Source organism: Triturus cristatus, chromosome 7, assembly GCF_964204655.1.
Source record: "Triturus cristatus chromosome 7, aTriCri1.1, whole genome shotgun sequence".
Classification (NCBI taxonomy): Eukaryota; Metazoa; Chordata; class Amphibia; order Caudata; family Salamandridae; genus Triturus; species Triturus cristatus.
Genome location: NC_140590.1, coordinates 398,530,628 through 398,556,536, shown reverse-complemented (window position 1 = coordinate 398,556,536; position 25,909 = coordinate 398,530,628). Strand labels below are relative to the sequence as shown.

General features: G+C 44.3%; 1 protein-coding gene across 3 annotated transcripts in view; it reads right to left on the bottom strand.

Moving 5' to 3' along the window:
- Positions 1-25,909, bottom strand: part of LOC146809783 (uncharacterized) — a 728,115-nt gene that overhangs the window by 599,890 nt on the left and 102,316 nt on the right. For all 3 annotated transcript variants that reach the window (XM_085616628.1, XM_085616630.1, XM_085616629.1), the window contains exons 8-9: positions 16,195-17,314; positions 5,786-5,890 (exon numbers count right to left, since the gene is read on the bottom strand). In XM_085616628.1, coding sequence (XP_085472754.1) covers positions 5,786-5,890; positions 16,195-17,314 — 1,225 coding nt within the window. The remainder of the gene's footprint in view (positions 1-5,785; positions 5,891-16,194; positions 17,315-25,909) is intronic.

Below are 25,909 nucleotides of genomic sequence, written 5' to 3'. Positions count from 1 at the left end.
TGGAAATAGGATTGCTATTGTGAGGTGGAGCAAAGGCAACAAAAAGTTGTTTAGTCTTACAGAATGACTTTGTTCTTCATATGTAGTATAAGGGGGCTCTTCTGACATCTAAAGTGTGTAGAGCTCGTTCTTCTAATGAATCCAGTTAAGGAAAGAACACGGGTAACTCAGATTGCTTGATATGAAAGCCAAAAAGTACTTTAGGTAGAAATTTAGGGTTGTTACGCAGAACCACTTTGTCTTTGTGAAGCTGGAAAAAAGGTTCTTGTATGGTTAGTGCCTATAGCTCACCAACTCGACTCAGTGAAGTAATTGCAATGGGGAACAAGACTTTCCAGGAAAGAAATTGCAGTTCACATTTATGCATGGGTTCAAACGGTGGGCCCATTAATCGTCTGAGGACCATGTTAAGATTCCACACTGGTGCAGGTTGAAGTTTTGGTGGTATAAGTCTTTTTAGTCACTACATAAAAGCTTTAATAACAGGTACTATAAAGAAAGATAAGTGGTGCCTATTTTGTAAATACGCAGCTATTGCAGCAAGATGTAAGCAGATAGAAGTAAAAGATAATTCTGACCGCTGCCAGTGTAACAAATCACAAATTATATTTTTATAGAAGCATCAAGAAGATTGATGTGGTTATTATTACAACAGATAGCAAAACGCTTCCATTTAGCTGCATAACAAGCTCTTGTAGTAGGCCTTCTGGCCTCTCTAATAATGTTCATACAGTCTGGTGGAAGATGAAGATAACCAAACTCTATGACTTCAGGAGCCAGATCACAAGGTTGAATTCTTTGGGGTCTAGGTGTCTGATTTCTCTATAGGCTCTGTGTGAGGAGACTGGATGTGAGATGCAGTTTTTAATGCGAAACTACTGATAGCTCCAACAGGGTCGTGAACCAAGGTTGATGGGCCCATGTGGGAGCTACTAGAATCACTGTGAGGGATGTTTGCCTGAGTTTACGAACCACTAATGGAATGAGTGGGATAGGCAGAAAAGCGTAGGCAAATATACCTGACCAGTTCATCCATAGTGCATTGCCTTGGGAGAGGGTGTGTGGATATCTGGAGGCAAAGTTTGGGCATTTTGATGTGTGGCGAAAAGATCTATTTGAGGAAACCCCCAACTTTAAAAATGTGGGAGGAGAACTTGAGGTTGAAGTTCCCACTTGTGAATGTGCTGCCTCTGTCTGCTGGGAAGGTCGGCAATCTGTTACTCCTGGGAGGTGTTCTGCTAGGAGATAGATTTTGTGGTGAATGGCCCACTTCCAAATGTCTTGAGCCAGGTGTGACAGTTGGGGAGAGTGTGCCCCCCTTGTTTTTGTATATAATACATAGCTGTCATGTTGGTGTGAACTAGGACAGCCTTGCCATACAAGGTGAACTTGAAAGGCTTTGAGCGCTAGAAACACTGCTAGCAGCTCCAGATGATTTATGTGGAGAGCTCTTTGCTTTGAACTCCACAAGCGTTGAATTGTGTGATTTTAGAGATGAGCCTGCCCCCAACCAGTGAGCGACACGTCTGCTGTTAGCATTGTCTGTGGAACCGGGTTTATGAAATACCGTCTTTTGACAAATTTTGTGTGCTCCACCACTGAAGAGAGCAATGAGTACAGCCGTTTACCAACACTAGAATCAGTTAAGAGACCCTGTGACTGGTTCCACTGATTTGCTAAGCAATTCTGAAGGGGACACATGTGAAGCCTGGCATGGGGAACAATCATGATACAAGAGGCCATCATTTCCGAGTAGCTGCATAAACACTCGAGCTGGTAGTGAGTGAGAGGGCTGAAACTGAAGTTAGTGCCTGAATATTGCGAAATCTGGCTGCATTGTGGAAGGCTAGAGTTCTTTGAGTATGTAAAGTGGCTCCTAGATAGTTTTGAGTGTTGGAAGGCTGAGGATGCGATTTCAACACATTGACTGTGAACCCCAGTTGGTGCAGTAACTGCAGTGTTATGCAAGTGTGCTGGAGACACTTTGTGGAGAAGTGTGGCTCAATGATTAGAGCGGCAGACCCTGATGCAGAGGTCTAGCCCGGGACCAGGGTTCAATTCCCCGCCTCGGCGGGTCTTGGGCTCAAAAATTCCACGGACCTGATAATTCTCGCCTCGGTGCCATTCCAATCATGGAGTCCCACTCTGCAACTCTGGGCAATAGCTTGCTTAATCTCCACAACGGCCCCCACAACGCTAAGGACGCCTGGCCTCCACCTTGGGGGTGCCCAGGAGTGGACGCCTCACAGGGAAAGCCAGGATGGGTTCCACAGCGGTATTCGTACAAGTGCCTTGAGACCCTTGCGGGTGAGTAGTGCGCTATACAAGTATCAATTTACATTACACTTTGGGTACGTAGTGGCTTTGATAAGTCAGTCGTCCAAGTACAGGAAGACATGAATAGTTGGTCTTCGTAGGTGAGCAGCGACTACTGCCAGACATTTCATAGAGACTCTGGGAGCAGTGGGTACTCCGAATAGGAGTACCCTGAACTGGCAATGCTGCCCCGCTACTACAAATCTGAGAAAATTGCGATGAGCGGGATGTATTGGAATGTGGAAATAAGCGTCCTTTAAGTCTATAGTAGACAAAGTCGCCCTGATGTAGCAGTGGGAACACTTGTTGAAGCGTTACCATGTGAAAGTGATTTGATTGTATGTAAAGGTTTAATTCTCTGAGGCCCAAAATAGGTCTGAAGAGAACCGTCCTTTTTGGGTATGAGAAAGTACAGGGAGTATACACCCGACCCAATATTGTAGTCATACGGGCTCTAAGGCTCCTTTCAAAAGGAGAGATCGAACCTCTTGTTTGAGGAGGTGTACATGGTCTGCTGACATTGTGTGTCAACATGGAGGAATGTTTGGAGGATTGCTGGTAAGCTCCAGGCAATAACCAGAACGGATAATTCGTAGTACCCATTTGTCTGTGGTTATCGATTGCCAGACGGGTAGGAATTGTGAAAGACGCTCCCCACACCCTCTTGACAGGTGTTAAATGATCGGAGGGAGGGGGTTTGGGAAAGTCACTGCTTGGTATTGGAGGGGGAGGTGCGTATGTAGGTACCTCTACCTTTGCCATCGTTGCCTCTGTAGACCCCTCCTCTGAAAAATCCCTTGAAAGCAGAGGGCCAATTGTTGCTTTTGTACGGTGTAGAGGCGGTGTCTGAAGAGGTATTCTTGAACCCCCCACGATAGGAGCACCGAAAGGAACCACGGCCAGAAGGGGACTGTAGGGCTCCCATAGATTCTGCCACATCTGTCCTTTTTCATCTTTTCCAAGGAAGTGTCTACAACAGGACCAAAGAGGTGTTGTTTGTCAAACGGCGTGTTGAGAATAGAAGTTTGAACTTCTGGTTTAAACCCACAAATTCTTAACCATGCACGCCTTCTTAGTAGCACGCTGGTGTTAACTGCTCTAGCCACAGTGTCAGCCGCATCTAACCCGCACCTATTGGAAAGCTCATCTCTAACAATTCCTTCTTGCACTATGGCTTGAGCTTTGGACTTGTGCTCATCAGGCAGGACTTGGAGCAATTGCTTCATTTCGTCCCAATGCACCCAATCGTACCTGGCTAAAACGGCTTGGGTGTTAGAAATGCACCAGATATTTGCAGCTTGGGACGCTACTCTTTGCCCAGAGGAGTCTATCACCTTGAACTATTTGTCCGGAAGTGGAGCATCTCCTGACGTTTGAGAATTAGCCCGTTTACGGGCATTAGAAACTACTAGTAAATCTAAGGGTTACTGGCCCTTGAAGTAAACTGGGTCTGATGGTGCAGATTTATACTTTTGGTCTATCCTGGGAGTGAGAATATGGGCCCAAATAGGATCCTTAAAATGTCATCCACATGTCTTAGCATACCTTTGAGCATGGGGAGTGTGTGAGTGGATCTTTGGGAACCGCTAAGTGTTTCAAAAAGGAAATCCTCCTCTAGAGATTCTTTATGTAATTAAAATTGTGATAATCAGAAGCTCTGCTTAATAGTTCTATGTGGCCTACGTTGTCATATGGTGGAGAAGGCTTGGTAGGGTAGAGATGATCGTTACACGTGGGAGAATCTGTATTGTAATCCTTCCAGGGGTCTACAGGTGCAGGATCATTGTCCCCATCCCAGTCATCCTGATCATCAGGTGTGTATGGTGGTGATGAATTAGAAGGGTAATTAACAAGTGTTGTGTTTATGGGGAAGGAGGTGATGGAGGAGGAGATGGGTTAGTGCCCACGTGTTTCCTCTTTAAAGGAATGTGATGGGCTATCTCTGAGTCAGATTTGCATGAGTGGCAATTTAGTCGGGGGTGGGATTGGGGAGCAGTAGAAACATGTTCTCGGATCCGACCATGGCCCGAAGGCAGAGGTGAGACTGGAGCCTTTTTTTTGGCTAAGTTGGACTTTGGGGCAAAGGAGGATCAGTACTCACGATACGCTGACCTTGCGGGATGACTTCATCTACATTGGAGCCGGACTCTGAGACGGAGATATGCTCTTCTTGTTCTTCCTTGGCTCGTAATCTTCTTTGAAGAGGTCCAGAATGTAGCCGTTTTATTTGAGCGGAAACATATTCACGCGTCGCAGTCTTGTTCATTGGGCTCTGAAGTTAAGCTCAGGTTGCACACTTGGTGCTAGACGGTACGCGGGAACTTCACGTGGCACAGAGGGCAGAATTTGAATGGAGTCCATTCCATCGACTGTGAGGCAGACAAACGCAGGTAGGCCAGACAGCCTTCAACGAATTTCCCTGATCGGAAATAGTTTTTGTATTAAATACGATACGCAGAGTTGGCGCCTCGCGGTTGCCTGAACGGACTAATCAGAGTACTGTATCATTTGGTAAACAGAGTATTACAATCCAACCTACTGTATCCAAATGTACTTTGTCACTGTAACCTTTAAATGCCAATAAAAATATGTTTAAAAAAAAATTAAAATACGATACGCAGAGAAGGGAAATACGCGATCGAAAAACAATACTGTCGAGGGTAAGTGGATTGCACACCAAGGGGTACCGGAGAGCAGCAATTCACGTCCAAACCCGATGGCATAAAAAAACAATCTAACAATGGAGCCCATGCCCACTACCACCGAAAGGAGGAGTTACCTACCTCATGACTGGAAAGACTTCTGCGAAGAAAAACAACTTGCAAACATCCGGACACAACACTAGATGGCAGAAGTATGCAAAGCATGTGATTTACAGCTCACATGCCTCGAACCTGCCAGCACCTCAATAAACAAGGATGTAATAAAGCCAGCAATCATTTAATTCAAAACACCCATCTTAAAGACAACGGGTGGCATGGAGATCCCATCTGAGATTTGCACAAGAACCCAAGCCAAAAATACCTAAAAGCAACAGTTTGCATGTAACATGTTTGCATCAATAGTCCTTTGGTGTTTAATGGGGGGAAAAAAAGAGGTAAATCACAATGCCAGTCTTCATATGCATGTTTCATTTAGCCAGTGCTGTTGTGGCAATGGTAAACAAAACACTGATTTTATTAAAATGATGTGCACCGTTCAAACAATTCTCTAGCAACTTGACATCACTCTACCTCTTTACTTCTGAGATGGACAGATAATATCAATCTCTCTCGTCACTTTTTTGTCATTAAGAAAAGACATGTTAGACCAATGTAACGTTGTGAATAAGTTAAACTAGGATACAGGATTTGGAAGGAACAGTATGTGAAACCTTGAAAAAACATTACACAATAACACCAGTGGGCCAAGAAGACAACCTGCAGTAAGAGAGGCTTTCGTTTTTGAAGTCTTTTCGTTTTCTTCTTACCTGTGTTATCAGAACACCAGAATCATTTGCTGAAAAGGCAAGAGACATCTCCACATCCCTCTCCATTTGTTCCTCCTTCACAAGCGGAATCTTAGTACCACCGGTCTGATGGAAAATTGAAAGGAGGTCAAATTATACTTGCACAGCAAAGGGTGATATTAATTGATTCTTTCTGGTCCTGCTTAGGAGTCAATCGATGACATGGTTGGTCAAGTAAAAACTTGCAATTTTCACCTTTTGTAAATCCCTTTATTCCAAGACTCCCTCCCGCAGTAGGCAAAGGCAAATTCAACAAACAGATCTAGACAACAGATTGAATGACATTTTCTACAACTTTGACGAGAAGTTAAAGAGTTCTGAACAGAACTGTACCTAAAATGGTACACTGCTGACTACTGAGAGACTATGAACTTTAAAAACCTATAGGCCCTAGTTTTGCTTATGGCAAGTGATGTTTACCGAAACTGAGGTGACTGTGCGTAAGGAGATGATGTGGCTATGACAGTGGCCCTTGCTCAGCCACATCTATTACGGGGTATTTCAGAAAGGATATTAATCACCCAGTACAACACTCATACTTTCACATCTGGGTATCAGAAAGGCTAGCCATGTAGCATTCCACTCCTGGGGTCTTGGTTGGGAGTACAAACAAGTTCAGCATGCACATAAAAGCAACATACACACTCACATGCAAAAGCAAACATCAATACAAACAGCTCCTTAATTCCCATGTTCTACTTTGCGATGCATTTGATCAAAGGGACCCTGGAGCACTCAATCCAAAAGAGTCAATATTGCTTAGAAATCTGTGCTTGGAACTGGTTGATGTTGAAAATCCAGCTTTGTTGGACACTCGCTACTTTCAACAGGACTTGATCATTTTATTTTGTGAAAGAAGGGAATTTACATGCAAAAAAAGATTACATTGCTTACTAAAACAGTTTGCCACAATTAACCATATATAGGAAACTAACAGCCTATTAATCATTATGTCAAAACAGCTTTTCATGTACTCACAATGTGTAAAATTGGAAGGTGTGTGATACTTCTGCCTGACTTGATCTAAGTGAGGTTGCTAAAGCTTTAAGTGATGGGCAGGTGATGAGCAGCAGAGAGCAACAAGTCTGGGCTTCAACCTTACCTATATTCTTCAGAGACGCAAAAGTCATTTCACAGCCGACCCCTAAATAGTTCATTTTTTTATTCTGAAGCATTTCACCACTACAGGGCCCAGTGGCGTTGATGTAAAGCAACACAATCAAGCCAATGTCAATACACCAGACAATTATAACAAAACAAGGCTTTCAAATTTTAGCCATGAACCCAAAAAACCTGGCTTATACCACCGAGCTGATCGTTTGCCTAATTAGTATAAGAAAGGTATGCCATTATAGTAAAGCCAGGTAATCATGTGATTAAGGTTATGCTTTGACCCTTTCCACCAACTCCTCCTGGATTTCAGAAGTCTTGGAAGTGAGTAAATTTATACAGTTGATTTTATTTAGAAGACATTTTTCCAGGTCATTTCATTGTGCAGCATTATGTGTATATGTAACTAAAAAGTAAGTGCCTTGAGGGCCGAAGGCTTCAGTTCCCTTACAATGGAGTCATGTTTGTGCTAATAAGTATTTGCATTTGTCAACTGAGCTTTCAAATGTCTTAGATAACAGGAATACCTTTTTTGCAGTGCGGTTGATGAACTGTTTATAAATGTTAATAGGCTCTAATGTTCATTATGCCTTGGAAACATAGGTGCTTATTTGCTTCAAGGTTTAATTTGCCACCTGTATTCTGCAATAGTTGTAATTTTATATAATTTTTTAAACCTACATTATAGCTTAGTCAGTCTTAGGTTCTTTACTAGCCGACTCAGAAGAAACCAGAGTAAATAACTAAACAGATGCATTTCCCCGGAAATCACACTTAGAAAAATGACAGTCCCATATTGAACACATCCTATATTAGTTTACTATTGATCGAGAATCTTGAATTATCTTTAATGGCGACTCATTAAAAAGACACCTTGGGAAAGTACTGGAAAGCAGAAAAAGAATGCCTTTTGCCAAATAATCAAGTTATTCTATTTTTTATGTTTGAGGGGGCAAAGATAGATTTTGTGCCAGTTATGCCTGCAGCTTTGATGATTCATCACCTTTATTCAGTTCGGATTGCAAAATTCTATAAATACATGTAAGGCTATAAGGTACAAATGCAGCGATCTTGCATTTTAATTGCAGCTACCACTTCGCTTCTCGCGTGGCACACAAGAGGGCTTTCTTACAACAGATAACTGTTTTCAAGTGCAAGCTATGTACTAAAAAAGCGATTCCAGGAGCATCTTAATGCTTGTATTTTCGGTGAATTTATCAACATCCATGGGTTGTGGGTCAATATTTAGGGAGTTGGATGGGTGTGATCTTACCAGAATTATAATGCTAAGTCACCCCTCAACTTCAAATAGGTACGGCTCCACTGACCTTCTAAAGGTCTCGCCTGGGGATGGTACTTTGGAAAATTGGCCTGTGTGTTGATTAGCATACCGCTACTGACAATTAAGCTCCAGCGTCCCCGGTTTCAGCAATACTTTTGCAAAGAAGTCACCATTCAGCTGGGGTAGTGCCTCAAGCACACCGGTTTCTTATATATTGCCCACATTGGTCCGCTTTAGGACTTTATAAGAGCCATGTATAAGGATTCTAATGGCAACAAATTATGTTGGGTAGGTCAGCTGCCTCTAAAAATAATTTTGGGTGCTGCATCAGTCTCAGGGTCTAAGGCTTCTCACAGGGCTGTGGTAGACTGCTCGAGGGCTTCTCTTCCATCTTGTATGACCCGACCTGATGACAGGACGTAGACGTTTTCCTTGTCACATCTATAGGCTATGATAAATAGGGAAAGCCAAAGTCTGTTTTGTTGCTTTAGCTGTTAAATGTCTATGGTAAGCTTCCAGCTAAAATCATCCAGAAGCATCTATTAAGGCATCTTCACTAAATAGAGAACACAACGACAAACAACTATCCTTAGGGTTTCTGTGGCTGCAGTTTTCAGCCAGAGTGCTCAACTGAGATGGTCACTTGGATAACAAAAGTGGTTAAAGCTGAAACTAAACCTAACCTACAAGAGGATCACCAGATCTGAGAACTTACTGAAGATAGGGAATGACCATCAGTTAAGTGGGTTTACCATCTTTCTTGCCCTTCGATTACAGCTACTGCATGACAACAGTCAAACATGAGTTCTGCAAGCCAAGGGTTCTTTCTAACAGTCCAGGGCTTGAAATGGTCATCATAAAGGCAGGATTTGTACAATAAAAGAACAGTGCTACATGCCCAGTTATAGAATTGGAAGGCACACATCTGCTTAACACTGCGTGAGTAAGAAATTAACACATGTATATGAGTATTTTCACACTATTTTCACAGCTCTATGTAAACAAGCATTTGCAATGCAATAGGTCTCGCATTTGCAAGAGTTTAAGCAATTGGCATTGTAAATGACAATGCCTTTTATTTATCTGTTTTGATAATTAAAACATAAATAAAAGGCATTGTCATTTATAATGCCAATAGCTCAAACTCTGGTAAATGCTAGACCTCGATCGCCACGGACAGGCTGCTTGGAACGTGAAAACACGCTTAGCGCGCTGAATGTTGCAGGAAAGCATGTTGTGCCTGCAGTAGGGGAAAAAGCATTGAAGAAAATAGTGTTTAAAGACCTAAAAAGAGGCTGCATTCCGCTCTTTTATTTTTTGCTCAGTGTCATTACAGACCAGGAGCAACCGTGCACAAATCAGTCTTGAGGCTACCACCAAAGGGAGAGGGGGACAATCCAGTGCACACAACTCGGTAAAACTGCTATGACGCTGTTGTGGTGGCTGAGTGGTGCATAGAAGATAAAGGCCTTTAACCTGCATACCAGATTTGAGGATTTCTTCTTAGTGTATCTGAACAATTTGTCTTGACTGAGGCCACGCTTCCTGCATATCAAGAAATGTGTGCAGCGTGTTACTAGGAACAGGTGGTAAAAAAGACGGGCTGCCATGTTGAACAGTACAGACATTTGTGTACTTGTCTCACTTTGTCCCCACACATTTATTTGCTCTGTTCCTTCTCCCTACACACGTTGGTTCCTTCAGCACCAACAAAATGACGCAGAGCACCACGCTGTGGGCTTATTTCTTCCTATTTAGCCATCTGCAAGCATCGGAGATGCTGCACAACAGAGTTTAAAATCCCGTGACCAAACTAACAGATCCAAAAGTGGAGACCCACTGGCTTTGTCAGTGCTTGTTATGATTCTCGCTGCACCATCTCTGGATGCTCACTGCACTATACCCCTGCTAAGGCCCTGCGAGAGACGCACTCTCACGTTATGTATGTTAAACTCACCCAACCACGTAAACTGCACTCTTTTTACAGGTGCATAAAATACTTCTGCAGTTGGCAATCACAGGAGTCTGGGAGAGAAACCGTGAGAGACCTTCAACTGAACGAGGGCAGCAAGCAGGAGTTCACAGGATAGCCGCACCGCCACTGAGTCACTAAATGTACGGTCCATTTCTGTCCTTCGGGTCTCATCAGTGTAGCCTTTAGTGCAAGATTGTCTCATACACCGGTGCTTTCAGGGTCCGTTTCTGGTACACATGCTTGTACTGTCTCTAGTGCAGTACTGAGTGTCTCTTGCTAAGGCTGCATCATGTGGCTGTCACTAACGCACACTTCTACATAGATTTTTCTTTGGGACGGCTGCTCAGATGCCTCTACGTGGCACGGATTTGGTGCGGTCTGTGTGTGGGTGTCTTCACTGCGGTCTATGGTTTTCTCAGCTCCACGGTCATGCCACTGGTGTTTCTGATGCGTTGCACTAGTGCTGCCCAAGGACAAGTGTAGCATAGGTGGCTCCTCTAACTAGTGATGTTTGGAGATCAGCGTACTTTGGGATTTCCAAACAGTAAGGACCCCCCTCCGCCCCCTTCAGCGCGCCGATCTACAGGCGCACTGCAACAATCTCCCCACGAATTCGGCCATAAGAAAAGTGCGCTTAAGCACTTATTCTGAAGGCTGTTTGAGCCCATGTCGGCCCTTTGTGTGTGCCTTTCCTTTAATGTTGCTTCCATATTTTTCCCCCTTCACCTACTCCCTGCTTGTCGAAACTTTCAATGCATAGACAATTAAAGAGGGCGATTGGGAGGGGGCCAAATATGGTTTTGTTCAGGGCTCTCCAAGCAAAGGCCAGCTCTTGATATGAGAAAAAGAACTAGACACCTGCGCAGTGAAAGCGATCGCTATTTTGAGGGGAAAAAACATGCGAGTGGTGCGCGCGCGCGCCACAGCGAAATATGTGTTTTCAATTATCACGCCCGTGGCTGGGCACGATAATTGAAACCACATGGGCTTTGGTGCGCGTAACAGACACCACTAGGCCATGGGCGGAGCAATGCGCCTGCCTTTGGCCTATTGCGTGCTCGGTTTAAAAAAATTTAAAAAACATGCAATCAAAGCCCAATAGCGGAAGCCAAAAGGAAAAGCACACGCACAAGCGTGTGCGATTCCAGGCTCCGTTTTGAAACCCCGGTCAAAAGGACTCTCGCTGCGCACAGCATCGCTAGGCGCGAGACATAAAAAGAACAATTTCCTCTATGGACACCATTCTGGTCACCACCTCCTGATACATGCAGGCAGACAGAGAAACGAAAAGAGGGAAAGAGGGAGAGAGCGAGAGGGAGAGAGAAAGGGAGGGAGGGAGAGGGAGGGAGAGGGAGGGAGAACACAAAAAAAGAGTAAATGCAATAAACAAAAATAAAAGAAACTAGAAAATAAGAGAGACAGATGTTTAACAAAGAGGGAGAAGATAAGAGCACAAATAAGAAAAGTACCGGAATAGAGATGTGTGAAATGTGACATGATTGAGAAAGAAGGAAGAGTAAGGAAAATGATGAGGTAAAGGAGGACAGTAGGTAGCGAAAAAAACTTATACAGACTTCAAAGGAATACAATGCAACCCAATAAGTAATCAGTCAACATTTTGAAGTTTAAAAATCAAAATGATGTGAAAGTAAAACAATAACATTGAAAAGGATTACATTTATTTATATCAAGGTCCTGAATTCGGGGTGTAACCCTTAACAAAACCTCAAAAATGTAAAATAAGTCAAACTATATTACAATTGACAGTAGATGTCGCACATCACTTTAAAAAATAGATTTTTTAATGTTGGAACAATGTTTTTCAGTGTTTCAAAGAGGTGATTGTGACTACCCCTTACTTATGGTTGTTTTAACAGCAAAGGTGTTTTGCTACCTGCTTTCAGGGTGCTGGGTGTGAAAACAGATACCAGAGGATTATAGACAATACAAAAAATGCTTAGTCTTGTGGAAGATTCAGGATATGGAAGACAGTCAATCTTTCATTAACATTTTGTGAGTAGTGAATTGCATCCTGAGGCAAGTATTTTTCATGGTGTTGGAAGAAGTGAATCAGCAAGGAAGATAAACAATGGATATCAGGTAGAATGGGATGGCTGGAGATAGAGAGGTATAAGGGTGAGATTTCCCCTTTGTAAAAAGAGATGGGAAAACCTGAATTCAATTTCTTCCTTGTTTCAGTATCAATGATTTTAGTAGGTTGCCAGATGTGTCATCGATTTGCTCTCATTATGGAACCATTACATACCCCTAAAGGAGGATAATAGGATAACATGGCTGCTATTAAGATTAGGCGTGTTAAAGGTTCAGCTTCATCCCGATCACCTACTAACTGTGAAAGATTCAGTAGAATCTTACCCACGTTTTACACAACTGCACAGCTTTTGGGCCTTTTAGATACAAGATTCATAATACTGAAACTCACTGGAACATACAGAAACCAGAACAAGGGTGAAGTTCGTATTTTATAAAATGAAAACACAAAGTTGGAGGTAACTAACTGTGAAAAAAATAGATATCTTTATATTAAATTACGTAACAAGGTGACTAGGGATAACTAAGCTAAGCGTCTAGTATCCCACCTCCCCAAAAAGTAAGCTGGCTGGTGTTTGCAGAACTTTCCGGTCAGGGAATTTAGCCATTATTTTGGGCTGCCAGGTACTCAACTGTACTCAGAGGTGTCAATTCCACACCTTGTATGGTGGAGGCCTTAATCATGCCTAATGAACCTAATAACTAGCTCACTGACTTTATTTTTACTAGAAGTCACTCTGAAATAGATGCCATGCTAGCTGGGTTAATCAGAGGCACATTCTCAATCCAAGACAAGGCCATCGTATGGCAATATGGGCAAATACGGATTTCTGTGCTCTTAAAATCCATTAAAGTTCACCAGTTTTTAAAACAATTTAAAAAGATTTCACAGGGTAAGCAATGTTAAGCCCAAATACGATAGCCATCTTCGTTTTTACTGTGTTACAAGCAACTTTTCCTCCCGATACAATACACTAAAACGAAAGAAAGCTTTTTTTTGCCAATATACGCTGAAGTACATATAAAAGCCCCTGCATCATTTCTTTGATCCCTTAAATAATACGGAATTTGCCTCCTCGGTCTGGTCTAAGTTGCACTCTAATGAGAAGGATTGGCATTCAGAACTGATAAATAGTATAGATGTCACTACTGGGTCAGAACTATATTCTGATTCTCTTCCCCTTATTCTTCTTAGTCATGCTACTTTTGTAAGTGTGAAATATCATAATACATGTTTTCTCATATTACACATTAAATATCATATCCCTGTTTCCCCAGAATTTCAAGGTGTATTATACACCACTGTTCGAGGTACAGCACAATTAAGGCAGACCATATCCATATATGCACATGTGTACCAGATCAGTAAGATTTGGCATGAAAAACTAGGGTTAAGCAATTGCAACTGTTAAATCTTGATGCTAATGTAGTTGTGTGCGACTTTAGCCAACTAGCTGCTACTCTGTCTCTCATAATTCAGCATCTGTGTCATGAAGGCTACAGGTGCATTAAATTTAATGGTAGAGAGCCAAGGGAAACTGCTGAACACCCTTGCAGGCAAGTGCTCACAATTAATCTAATAACAGCTAATTCCTTGAATCCTAAAAATGATGTGGGAAAACATATGGGATAGTTTAGTTATTTCATCATTCATCCATTTCCTTTCTGTATTTATTGTACTATGCTCATTTGATTAGGGACAGCTAGTGATTCAAATCAGTGTTCGTGTTTAATACTATACCTAGCTTACTGGGCTGGTGTTGGTGTTATTCATAATTTGGGTTTTTTAAGACAATTCATTCTGTATGCACGGAAGGGTGCCTTGTTAGGTTTATTTTTTTTTTGCTTGGAGCCAAGGATTATGATTAGTGCTCCCGGTTTTATAGGTGTTTTTTTTTTTTTTTTTACATTTCTGTCTGTATTTATCCATATTTATTTTTGGGCCATCTTAGTATTTAACTATATTTATTTTGTGGTTTACAAATAAGTGGAGTCAAAAATGTTACATTTCAACATGTATTTAACTGATAAACATTCACTCACACTTTGATGCCTATCGCGTTTTAGCAAATTCAGTGGCCAAATACATCAAAACACTACGCCCACAGGGAAATATTAGCAATTTATTACAAATATAGTTTAACATGTGCCATATTTAAAGATATCTTTACCTATTTTCTAACTCGCCATGCTATCTATATGCTCATCTGTTCACTTGGAATTCACAAAAGACAACATGGCAAGTCACTCATCAGGATCACAATTTTCATTATTTTTCCACTTTTAAAAATAAATACAGACAGGAAACACATTGCTTTCAGTCTGTATTTATTTGTAAAAATCAGTAAAAACAGAAAACTGAGAGCCTTAATTATGATAAAACTACTGGGTTAAGAACTATGGCTGATAGCTGGGCTACTCATCCCAGACACAATTTGCTGATGCCAATATGAGTATTCCAGGAAAACTAATTGAAAAAAGGAGAAAGGACCCAGTCAGCATAATCCTTCACCACTCATATCAACTCAGGGCCAGAGAAGTGCTAAACAGAGACTAGGAATTTCTCCTTTAAAATAGACCATGATGATTCGCAGTCCATGGAATTCAAATACAACCTCTAATCGAGAATTAGTAGCCCTTACCTTTCGAATTAGTTTATGTCCTCTATACCCTTGTAAATCATATCAGAATTATCCTTCATGTTGCTTAATTGTGCTCTACAAATATCCAAATTATAATGACAGTAAAATAAGCACTATATACTTCTAAAAAAGGTTTCAGCTGGGCAGAACAGCTGTTTCTCTGTTCGGATCTGAAAGAAAAGTACATCAGTGAAATGTCATAAATACTGCCAGCATGGGAGAATTGGGGTTAAGTAAAAGATAACTTTGACTATTTCTGAAGCACGGTCAGGATTAGGCAGTTAACTGCTAAACTAATTCACAAACTGGTCCAGAGTTCATTTTCCCTGGACCGTAGAAATGTCCCCAATACCACCCTTATTAACTTCCCATTCAAAAGTGATGTCACGAATTTTCCATATTTGATAACAAATCTCTTCAACCAAACCCTACGGTAACAGTCTTGATATCGACCACCTAAGAAGCAGCAAATGTGATCGGAAAGCAATTTTAGTTTAAAACATTACTGACTGTATACTTCATTCGAGTCCTCACTCGCTACACCCCTTTCCAGTTTCTAGCCATTTTGACAAAAAATGCCAATCCTGACCTACCTGAACTTCAGCACACTATTTCAACAGTTAAAACATCCACAAAGATTGGGCAAAGCACTTAAATCGTGATGTTCTTTTCAAATATTTATTCAAATTACTAAAACCACCATATAGTGCATATGCTGCGCATCTAATCAGATCATGATCTGAGTTTGAGTAATCAAATCTTGATGAAATGGCAACATTTTGTCTTTGCTCGTGTCTCTGCTCATTAAGCATATGGACAATGAAATACAATCTAGTTTTAGCAACAGATGGAATTGGAATTTAGGAGCAATACTTTGTGGACTAATTGCTGCATCTAGACTTATGGGTCACAGTATGGACTCCCAGTAGAAACAACTTAAGCATCCACTGAACAGAGAACAATGATAGAAGTACTAATAGGAAATGTAATTAAGACAGTTATAAGTGAAGCTCCTGAAAATGATCAGTTTGTGGTACATATCACGCAAGGTCACTATTATTAAAATAGTCAACGGTTTCACAATATTCCCACATTCTTGAATCGTAGGACACAACATGAAAACAACCTCAACATTACAAAATTAAAAGTCCAATTCAGCTCAAAATTCACTGTTGTAGCAAGACAGGTCATCTGCTACCATTGTACTGTATCCAATAAACGAGGAATGGCATTGATATAAGGTAACCTGGGAAAAATGACTCAACAGTTTCTTGGGAGAAAGAAGCTAAGGAGGACCATGCATGTTCACCTTTTGATGTTTAACATGCTCAGCTGTATCCATCTCTTTTCTGTAGTAAGAATCCACAGTATCCGTCTTCTCTGGTTGAAGAGGGTCATTCATGCTCTTTTGCATTTTATGTTCATAGTTCAGGACAACGTGAAGGCACTGGTGTAGTGAGGGCGCAGGGCCCATCTGTGCTATGAATGCTTGGTGCTTGAACTTCACAAAGGCACAGATGTATTTCTCTGCCTCCTCAGTAATCTCACCTCGCTGGAGCCACTGGTTTCTGAGTGGGTGCCATGTCTCTGTGTAATACTGGATCACCTCTGCTGGACAAAGGACCTTTAGGTCACTCAAGCATTTCTCATAGACATCTGCCAATTTTGTATGCGTGAGAACAGTAAGGCAGCTTTTAACCTGGGCTTCTAGGGCGACATCGCAAGCGGTGATTTTGAGTTGAAGAAATTCCAAGAGGGAAGGCACGCAGTAATGGATTACAGCACGGGGCAGAAGAGCCTCCAGACACCCTGGCACCTGAATCCCTGGATGCACAGTTACACGTTCCACCATGCTACTCATGCACGGTATTGTCTGAAAAATGGACACCATAATAAATCTTAAAATATCCAACAGGTTTTTCTTTGCAATGCAGTGGCCACATACATGCCACCCAGAACTTTCTCCATCACAAAAGACAGTGTACAGATCAAAGCCAGGGCTAAAATCAGGGAAAAAGTCTACATAGAGGTGACCAGAAAAGATACGGGCAATGTCCTGCATGCCAGATGTCATTACGAAGATGCTCTTCACCAGAAACTTGTCTTCCACGAACACTAGCTTGATCCTTGCCTTCGGGTCTGAAATGAAGAGCGATTGTAATTCAGAGAGGACTTGTGTGCGGTCTTCAAAAGCGCTGGAACGAAAACGTAAAAGACGCTCTAAATCTGCAGGCTCCAAAAACTTCCTGGAGATGTTGTTTGCAATATATGCGGGCAGGCCAACATGAGCAGATAGCCTGCTCCTCTTCGGGGCGGGAGAATCATCTGTATTTAAAGAATCATGGCTGTGCTGGAAGCTGCTTTCGGCAACCACAAGCCTGTCTTTCTGTCGACCCAATTTCAACTTGATGAAAGCCGGACAATTCTTCCTGGATGAAAATCAAAAAACAAATCAGTTACTAAGTTATCTTTCTTGCTGACAAAAACGCATTATGACCAGGAACGTCTTTAACCAATTACAGCTCAATAACATAAGCCACAGTAAGACCATTAAAAACCTCATCAAGAGTGTTAGCTTAATCATTAGTGACCGAGTCAGCTTGAAACTTTTAAATGAATGCAATGATCGGGCTACATATAAATCTCACATTCCTTGCAATATAAGAATACTCAACTAGTTCCATATTTAAATGGGATTTATTTTTTAAACACAGACAACACCTCAGTGTTTGCAATTACAGAACATAAGGTTAATTATAATGCTCCACAAAAAAAAAAATGTACAATATTTATATATTAGATATTAGAGTGAATTTATCACTTGTTTATTGTGGAGTTTCACAATGTTATGTTGTGAGAAGCTGGGTTTCTGTTGCAGTACCCCCCCACCACACTGTTTGCCAGACTACATTTTTTTTTTTAAAACAGATTTTTATTGATTTGCACAAAAACAGTCAGAGGTCCGGGGACACCTCTCAGTGGAAGACAAAGCTACAGGCATGACATTGAAATCAGATGGCAAACTTAAGTGTCCAAGCCATCCCATCAGTCAAATTATGCAAACTGCTCAGTGAATAAGGAATATGCTACTTACCGGTATGCATCTGTTCTTGGCATGTAGAGCTGCAGAGCCACACACTTAGGATAGTAGATCGCCATCTGGTGTTGGGCTCGGATGCTTGCAGGTTGTTGTAGTCTTCGGGAGAAGTCTTTGGTCACGAGATAGGTGACTCCTCCCTTGGACTACAGTGTGCATGGGCATCCACTCCATCCTCAGATAGTTTTTCGCCATGATGGGAAATGATGGAGTTTGTAAAAAGAGAGAGATGTCCATGTGTAATGTCTAAGTAAGACGATGCTGGAACAGATACAGGTCCCAGGGAGGTGGGCGGGCGTGTGTGGCTCTGCAGCTCTACATGCCAAGAACAGATGCATACTGGTAAGTAGCATATTCCGTTCGAGGCATATGAGCTGCAGATCACACACTTAGGATAGACTATATAGCAGTGTCTCCCCTAGCGGTGGTCACCTGTATCGGTTGCAGCAGTTTGGAATAAGGTTTTAAGGACAGCCTGACCTACAGAAGCATGTTGTTTTGCTTGCACGTCAACACAGTAGTGTTTAGTGAAGGTGTGTGTTGTAGACCATGTGGCTGCCTTACAAATATCTTCTAAGGGAATGTTTCCTAAGAATGCCATGACAGCCCCTATTTTGCGTGTGGAATGCGCTCTAGGGGGAACTGATAGTGTGCATTTAGCCTTGTGGTAGCATATTTGGATACATTTAACTATCCACCTGGCTATCCCGGATTTGGAAATGGGGTTGCCTTTATGTGGTGGAGAGAAAGCAACAAACAATTGTTTGGTTTTGCGGAATGATTTGGTTTGGTCAATGTAGTAAAGCAGGGCTCCTTTAACGTCGAAGGTATGAAGAGCTCTTTCAGCTACTGAGTCCGGATTTGGGAAGAACACTGGTAGCTCAACTAATTGGTTAAAATGGAACGGAGATATAACTTTTGGCAGGAATTTCGGATTTGTTGTAAGAACCACTTTGTTGCGGTGTAATTGTAGGAATGGTTCTTGTATGGTTAAAGTCTGGATTTCACTTACCCTTTTAAGGGATGTGATAGCAATAAGGAAAGCCACTTTCCATGTGAGGAACTGCAGTTCGCATTTATGCATAGGTTCAAATGGGGGTCCCATGAGCCTTGTAAGAACAATGTTTAGATTCCACACTGGAGAGGGTGGTAATCTGGGCGGAATAATTCTCTTAAGGTGTTCCATGAAGGCTTTAATCGCAGGTACTCTAAATAGTGAAAAGTGTTGTCAATTTTGTAAGTAGGCTGCTAATGCTGCTAGGTGGAGACGTATGGATGAGTACGCTAAATTACATCTTTGCAAGTGTAGTAAGTAGCAAATGATGTTCTGGATGGATGCATCCAGTGGGCGTATATCATTGTTAGTGCAGTAAATGGCAAATCTTTTCCATTTTGCAGTGTAGCAGGCTCTAGTGGTAGGTCGTCTGGCATCTTTTATAATATTTATGCAGTCTGGTGGTAGGTTGAGGTAACCGAACTCTAGGACTTCAGGAGCCAGATCGCTAGATTCAGTTGTCCTGGATCTGGGTGTCTGATTTCTCCATGGTTCTGGGTTAATAAGGACGGGGAGAGGCGAGGTTTTTGGTGTGGAACTAGAGAGAGTTCTAGCAGTGTTGTGAACCAGGGCTGGCGTGTCCATGTGGGAGCTACTAGGATCAGTTTGAGAGACTGTTGCTGGAGCTTGCGTACCACGAATGGAATGAGTGAGAGAGGCGGAAAAGCATACGCAAATCTGCCTGACCAGTTCATCCATATCGCATTGCCCTTCGACTGTGGGTGGGGAAACCTGGCGGCGAAGGTTGGGCATTTTGCGTTTTTGCGTGTGGCGAACAGATCTATGTCTGGTTGGCCCCATTGTTGGAAGAAGGGGGGTAGGACTTGTGGATGTAATTCCCATTCGTGGATCTGTTTAGTCTGACGACTTAACAGGTCGGCAATCTGATTGTGAACCCCTGGAAGGTGTTCTGCCAGTAGGTATATGTTCTGGGGAACGGCCCATCTCCAAATGTTCTGTGCGAGCTGGGACAGCTGGAGAGAATGTGTGCCTCCTTGTTTTTGTATATAATACATGGCTGTCATGTTGTCCGTACGGATGAGGACAGTTTTGTTCTGGAGATGTATTTGGAATGATTTTAGTGCTAGGAATATTGCCAGTATTTCCTGGTAATTGATATGGAGCACTTTCTGTTGAGTGGTCCATTTGCCCTGAGTGGTGTGTCCTAGGAGATGGGCTCCCCATCCTGTGAGTGATGCGTCCGTTGTTAGCACTATTTGTGGAAGAGGCTCGAGGAACGGCCGCCCTTTAGACAGGTTTATGGAGTTCCACCATTTTAGAGAGCGATGTGAGCGGCTGTCCACCAACACCAGATCAGTTAGTTGTCCGTGAGCCTGATTCTACTGACGTGCTAGACACTCTTGCAAGGGACGCATTTGTAGTCTTGCATAAGGCACAATGAAGATGCATGACGCCATCATGCCTATGAGTTGCATGAACACTCTTGCTGGAAGAGAGTGTTGGGTTTGAAATTTTGCGAACAGAGCTTGTATATTGGCTGGGCTGGGATATGCTAGGGCTTTGGAGGTATTTATGGTGGCTCCCAGATATTGATGTATGTGGGAGGGTTGGAGATGAGATTTGGGGTAGTTTATTGTGAATCCCAAGCTGTGTAAGAGTTGAATAGTTTGGTGAGTGTGTAGAACGCATTTGTTGAATGAGTTGGCTTTTATTAGCCAGTCGTCTAGATACGGGAAGACATGAATTTGTTGTCTTCTGAGATGCGCTGCTACAACTGCTAGACATTTGGTGAATACTCTGGGCGCAGTTGTCACCCCGAATGGAAGGACTGTAAACTGATAGTGTTGTCCGTCCACCATAAACCTTAGGTACTTCCTGTGAGCAGGATGTATGGGAATGTGAAAATAAGCGTCCTTGAGATCTAGTGTGGCAAGGAAATCGCCTTGTTGCAGTAGTGGGAGCACTTGTGGAAGAGTGATCATATGGAAATGATCTGAGTTTATATACAGATTTAGGGGTCTGAGGTCGAGTATTGGTCTTAGAGTCCCGTCCTTTTTGGGGATTAGGAAGTACAGTGAGTATACCCCTGTACCCTGATGTTGTAAGGGAAATGGTTCTATTACGTGTTTTTGAAGCAATGAGAGACCCTCTTGTTTGAGGAGCGTAAGATGGTCTGGTGACATGGAACGCTGCTTGGGTGGTATGTGTGTGTGTGTGGGGGGGGGGGGGGGGGGGGGGGGGAAGGGGGGGGGTAGTGGTGAGTTCCAGGCAGTAACCATACTGGATAATTTGTCTTATCCACTTGTCTGTTGTGATGGAGTTCCAGACAGGTAGGAACTGTTTGAGTCTTCCCCCGACTGGAGTGGAATGGTCTGGGGAGAGTGGAGGAAAGTCACTGTTTTGTGGCGGGGGAGGTACGAGTGTTGGTATTGCCTCGACCTCGTCCCTTGATGTTGTTTCCTCTATATCCTCCTCTAAAATATCCTCTGCTGGGGGATGTTTGTTGAGAGGTTTTGAAGGTAGAGGAGGTGACTGCTCCCATAGTCTTGGAGGCTCCTCTGTAGAAGGAGCGCTGAAAGGAGCCGCGTGGTTGTGGAGACTGCAATGCTCCCATGGACTTAGCAGTCTCGGTGTCTTTTTTCATTTTTTCGAGTGCAGTGTCTACTGCTTGCCCAAATAACTGTTCTTGGTTAAATGGTTGGCTGAGTATTGGAAATGACCAAAGAATCTAGAGGGAGATTTGATGCAACAAGGATCTTCTGGGGCAGGTCTATATTTTTTCTCAATTCTTGGGTTAAGCACCCTGGCACGGACGGGGTCTTTAAATACTTCTGTGGTGTGTTTTGTGACCCCTTTAATCATAGGTAGAATTTGTACTGTTTTCTGAGACTGTTCAAATGTGTCTAAGAGAAAATCTTCCCCGGGTGCATCGGAGTGCATGGTGACGCCATGGTAAAGTGCTGCCCTGTTTACTAGTTGTCCAAACCCCAGGTGGTCATCTGGAGGTGATGGTTTGGAGGGATATGGTGTAGGGTCAGGCATATCTGGTAGAGGGTATGCCCAATCATCCAATGGTGCGGTATCTGGATCCGTGAACGGATCATTAGGATCACCAGGATCACCCCCTCCCCCTAGGTCATCATCATCAGCCTGTGGAGGTGATGTATGTGATGGAGATGGTAGGGGTAAGGGTGGTATAGGCGGAGGGGGTGGGGTAGAAGGTCGTATGGGAGAGGAAGGAGGAATAGGTGATGTTGCCGAGTCTTTTCTTATAGGAACTGGGGCAGGTGTTGTGTCCAGTTTCCGTTTCTTATATGGCACTGCAGTGACATATCCAGTCTTTGGATTAATATAGGTCCTTTATTGTGTTGGATCTGGATGGAAAAGTTCTCGTTCTTCAGGAACAGATTTTGGCGCCGATTATTTCGGTGCCGATCGAGGTTTCGGTTGATCGGTCGAGTCTTTGGCTTTAGGAGGTGTATTATAGTCCTTAGCCGGTGGTTTTGGTGCCGATGAAGGTTTCGGTGCAGATGAAGGTTTCGGTGCCGAAGTTAAGTCTTTCGGCTTGAGAAGTTTCGGTGCCGGTTTATCTATGGGCCTCGATGTTTTCGGTGCAGAGGGTGTCGGATCTGATTTCAGTGCCGAGGGGTCTTTTGTCTTCGATGCTGAAGGTGCCGGGGGTACCATTACATGCGGCTTGCTCGGGCCCGAGCCACCGGAAGGCTTATGTTACTTCGGAGCCGAGCCCGGAGGTGGGGCTTCTGAAGGGTGTTTTCAGTCTCGACTGAGGCCAGCTGGCGAAGTCTTGACCAATGCCTTTGGTTTTGGAGGGGTTGGGGCAGGGGCAGTGGTACTCACGCGTTGCCCAGGAGTAATGGGGTCGTCTGCTTCTGAGAAGATTTGAAGTTCCTCGGAATCTTCTTCCGGGACATCGGGACTCTCATCAAAGATGTTTTCTGGTTCCGGGGCTGGTTTGTGTGCCATGATATGGCGTTGAGCTCTTCGATCCCGAATGGTCTTTTTGGATCGAAACGCTGCGCAGGCTGGACAGCTGGCTTCGTCGTGTTCCGGTGATAGGCACAGGTTGCAGACTTTGTGATGGTCACTGTGCGGAAATTTTGCTTCACACTGGAGCCATTTTTTAAACGCCGTCCTTTCCATGAGCCGTAGGCCTCACGGCGTGGATAGGCCCAACCGCCCGCGTCGACGTCCGGAATCGAGCCGATGAATTCGATGTCAAGTGAAGGTGCTTCGATGTAGTTGCTAGAAGTTTTTTCGCTTCGCTAAGCTTGTATTTGAGATTTTCAACCGGAGTGGAAAAGTTTCATCCGAACCAAATGGCGGAAAAAAACAATCTGAGGATGGAGTGGATGCCCATGAGCACTGTAGTCCAAGGGAGGAGTCACCTATCTCGTGACTAAAGACTTCTTCCGAAGACAACAACAACCTGCAAGCATCCGAGCCCAACACCAGATGGCGATCTACTATCCCAAGTGTGTGATCTGCAGCTCATATGCCTCGAACATGCATTTATTACAAAACCTTATCCCAAACTAAACCCCGCCCTCCCCAATCTTCCCACCCCCCAGGCGTGTCACTAAGTTGAGGTAGCAAAAGGGGCCAATGGGTCGAAGCCCATGTCAATTGGACGTGTCGGAATGGGGGCATGGCTTCGGGTGTGGTGATCCAACGACGTTGTCTAGGACCATACCCGTATCCAAGGTGGCAGGTCGTGGGGATCAGAGGACAATTCGCATGTTATACTGCATCCTCGCCAGGGGCGTCTATGGGGTCACTATCATCTATCTCTTCAGGAGCTATGAGTGCAGCAACCAGCGCTTCCCATACTCTCGCCCCTTCCAGAGCCTTATCACTCCCGGCCTGATGCGCTAACTGCAGCCGGATCACTCCCTCACATTCAGCCCAATTTATGAATTCTGCTTTCCACCTTCCTATAGTGGGACCTTGTGTAGCTTTCCAGTGTGGTGACGTTTTGCTTGGCTAGTAATAGGCCCAAGTCGATGAATTTGCTAGTAATTTTGTTCTTGGATATGTGTGGAAACCAGTGCAAGATGCATTGTGCCATGGTCGGGTTGATTCCCCTGTCAGTGAGGTTTGAAAGAATTGACGCAATCTCCTCCCAGTAACTATCAAGTAACGAGCAGTCCCGTAACATATGCTTGAAGTCTGCATTATCTGCGTTGCATCTCGGGCAGGTCGCTGTCTGGGTCAGGAAATATTTGTGGAACTTTTCCGGGGTGAGATACGCCCTGTGCAATATATGGAAGTGTACTAGTTGGAACTGTGCATTTCTAGTGCTCTTCCAGGCTCTCTCCACTTTCATCCCCCATGCCTTGTCTGGGATGTCTTTCCCAATGACAGTCTCCCACTTGGTCTTGAGGTCAGTAAGGGGGAGCAAAGTTTCTAGCGTCATGCGCCAACGCCTTAAATGTGCCAGCCGCCATCACCACATACTGACATCCCAGGGAAGTCTGCGGCTCAGTCAGCCCTTCACCCCAGTGTTTTCTAATAGCTGCAGTGAGGGCCGTATATTGTAGAAAATCCCCTCCAGATATACCATACAGGGCTTGTAGCTCATGAAACGGGATCATGGCACCCTCCTCATAAACGTATCCCATGCAAGTGAGCCCCTGCTCTGCCCACAACCCCAATCGTCACCAGTTACCTCCATGTGGCAAAGTTCTACACAGAACAATACGGAACAGCAATGATGGGGATCCTAATGTCCTCTCTGTGCTTGTCATCCCCCCTCCTGGTGGCGTCTGCCACCCACTGCTGTGTGAACCACTGGAATTGCGCTGCCAGGTAGTAGGTCTCAAAATCTGGGACCGCCAGCCCACTCTCCGTTGTCAGTCGCATGAGCGTACTGAGCGCCACCTGTCTTCTGCCTGTTCCTCAGATGTAGGCCGAAATCATGGAACAGAGTTGTTTGAAGAATTTTGTCGGGATCCAGATCAGCAAGGTTTCAAAATAATATGGGGGGGGGGTGGGGGAAGAGCCTTGAGCTTCGTACCATCGTTGCACTCTTCATCAGGAATCTGACAGTTTCCCAGTGCCCTATACTGCCAAAGCAGAGTTCTGAACGTCGGATCGGGCGGGATGACTGGACTCCGGCTCTGATCGCTACAAGCGGAGATAGCCGATCCGCACGTCACAGGCCTCGTTAGGCCAGGATCCCCGAGCTGTGGTGCGTTGCAGCGGCTGTGGCGGGTACACGACGAGCGACTTGAGTGGTGCGCAGGATCGCGGTCTCGCCCTCCAGGGCAGTGTCCGTGAATTGAGCCCCCCCCCCAACCCGTCTTCAACGCGTCGACGCCGAGGTGCGTCTTGTCGCTTGAAAAGAGTAAGGAGTGCGGCGGGGGAGGAACGAGATGCCGGGACTGGCTGTCCGATCCCTGGCGGGAAGCAGAAGGCGACATGCGCACTTCAACTGGGAATCCACGCTTCCTCCTCCCTCGGAGCCCAGGAGGTTGCCCCAGAGCCAACGGGGTGTGCTGCCTTCGACTGGAGCCCTGAGCAGTTTAAGGTGCGGACTTAGGGGGTCGGGAGACTTGTCCCCCCCTGTCCCCCAGTAACTGCTAGCCTGCTGTCCGTGTGTGTTTCGTGCGCAGCGCTCCGGCAGAGCGCTGCTGCAGGCGGCGGACAGGACCCATGAACACTGGCCCAGAGCGTGGATGCCTGCGTGGACCCCCCTCTAGGGAAAGTCAGACGGGGTGAGACCAGCGGGGCTTGCCACGGAGGCTCGGCATAGATCTGACTGCCCAGGAGCGGCTGCGCTGGAGCATGGACCCTGCGCTGGTGTGCTGGGGCTGAGAAAGTGCAGAGTGCCTCACGGAACTTAGTGGTGGCGGTTGTACTCCGCTTCTGCCCCTGGGTGTGGTCCATCGTGGT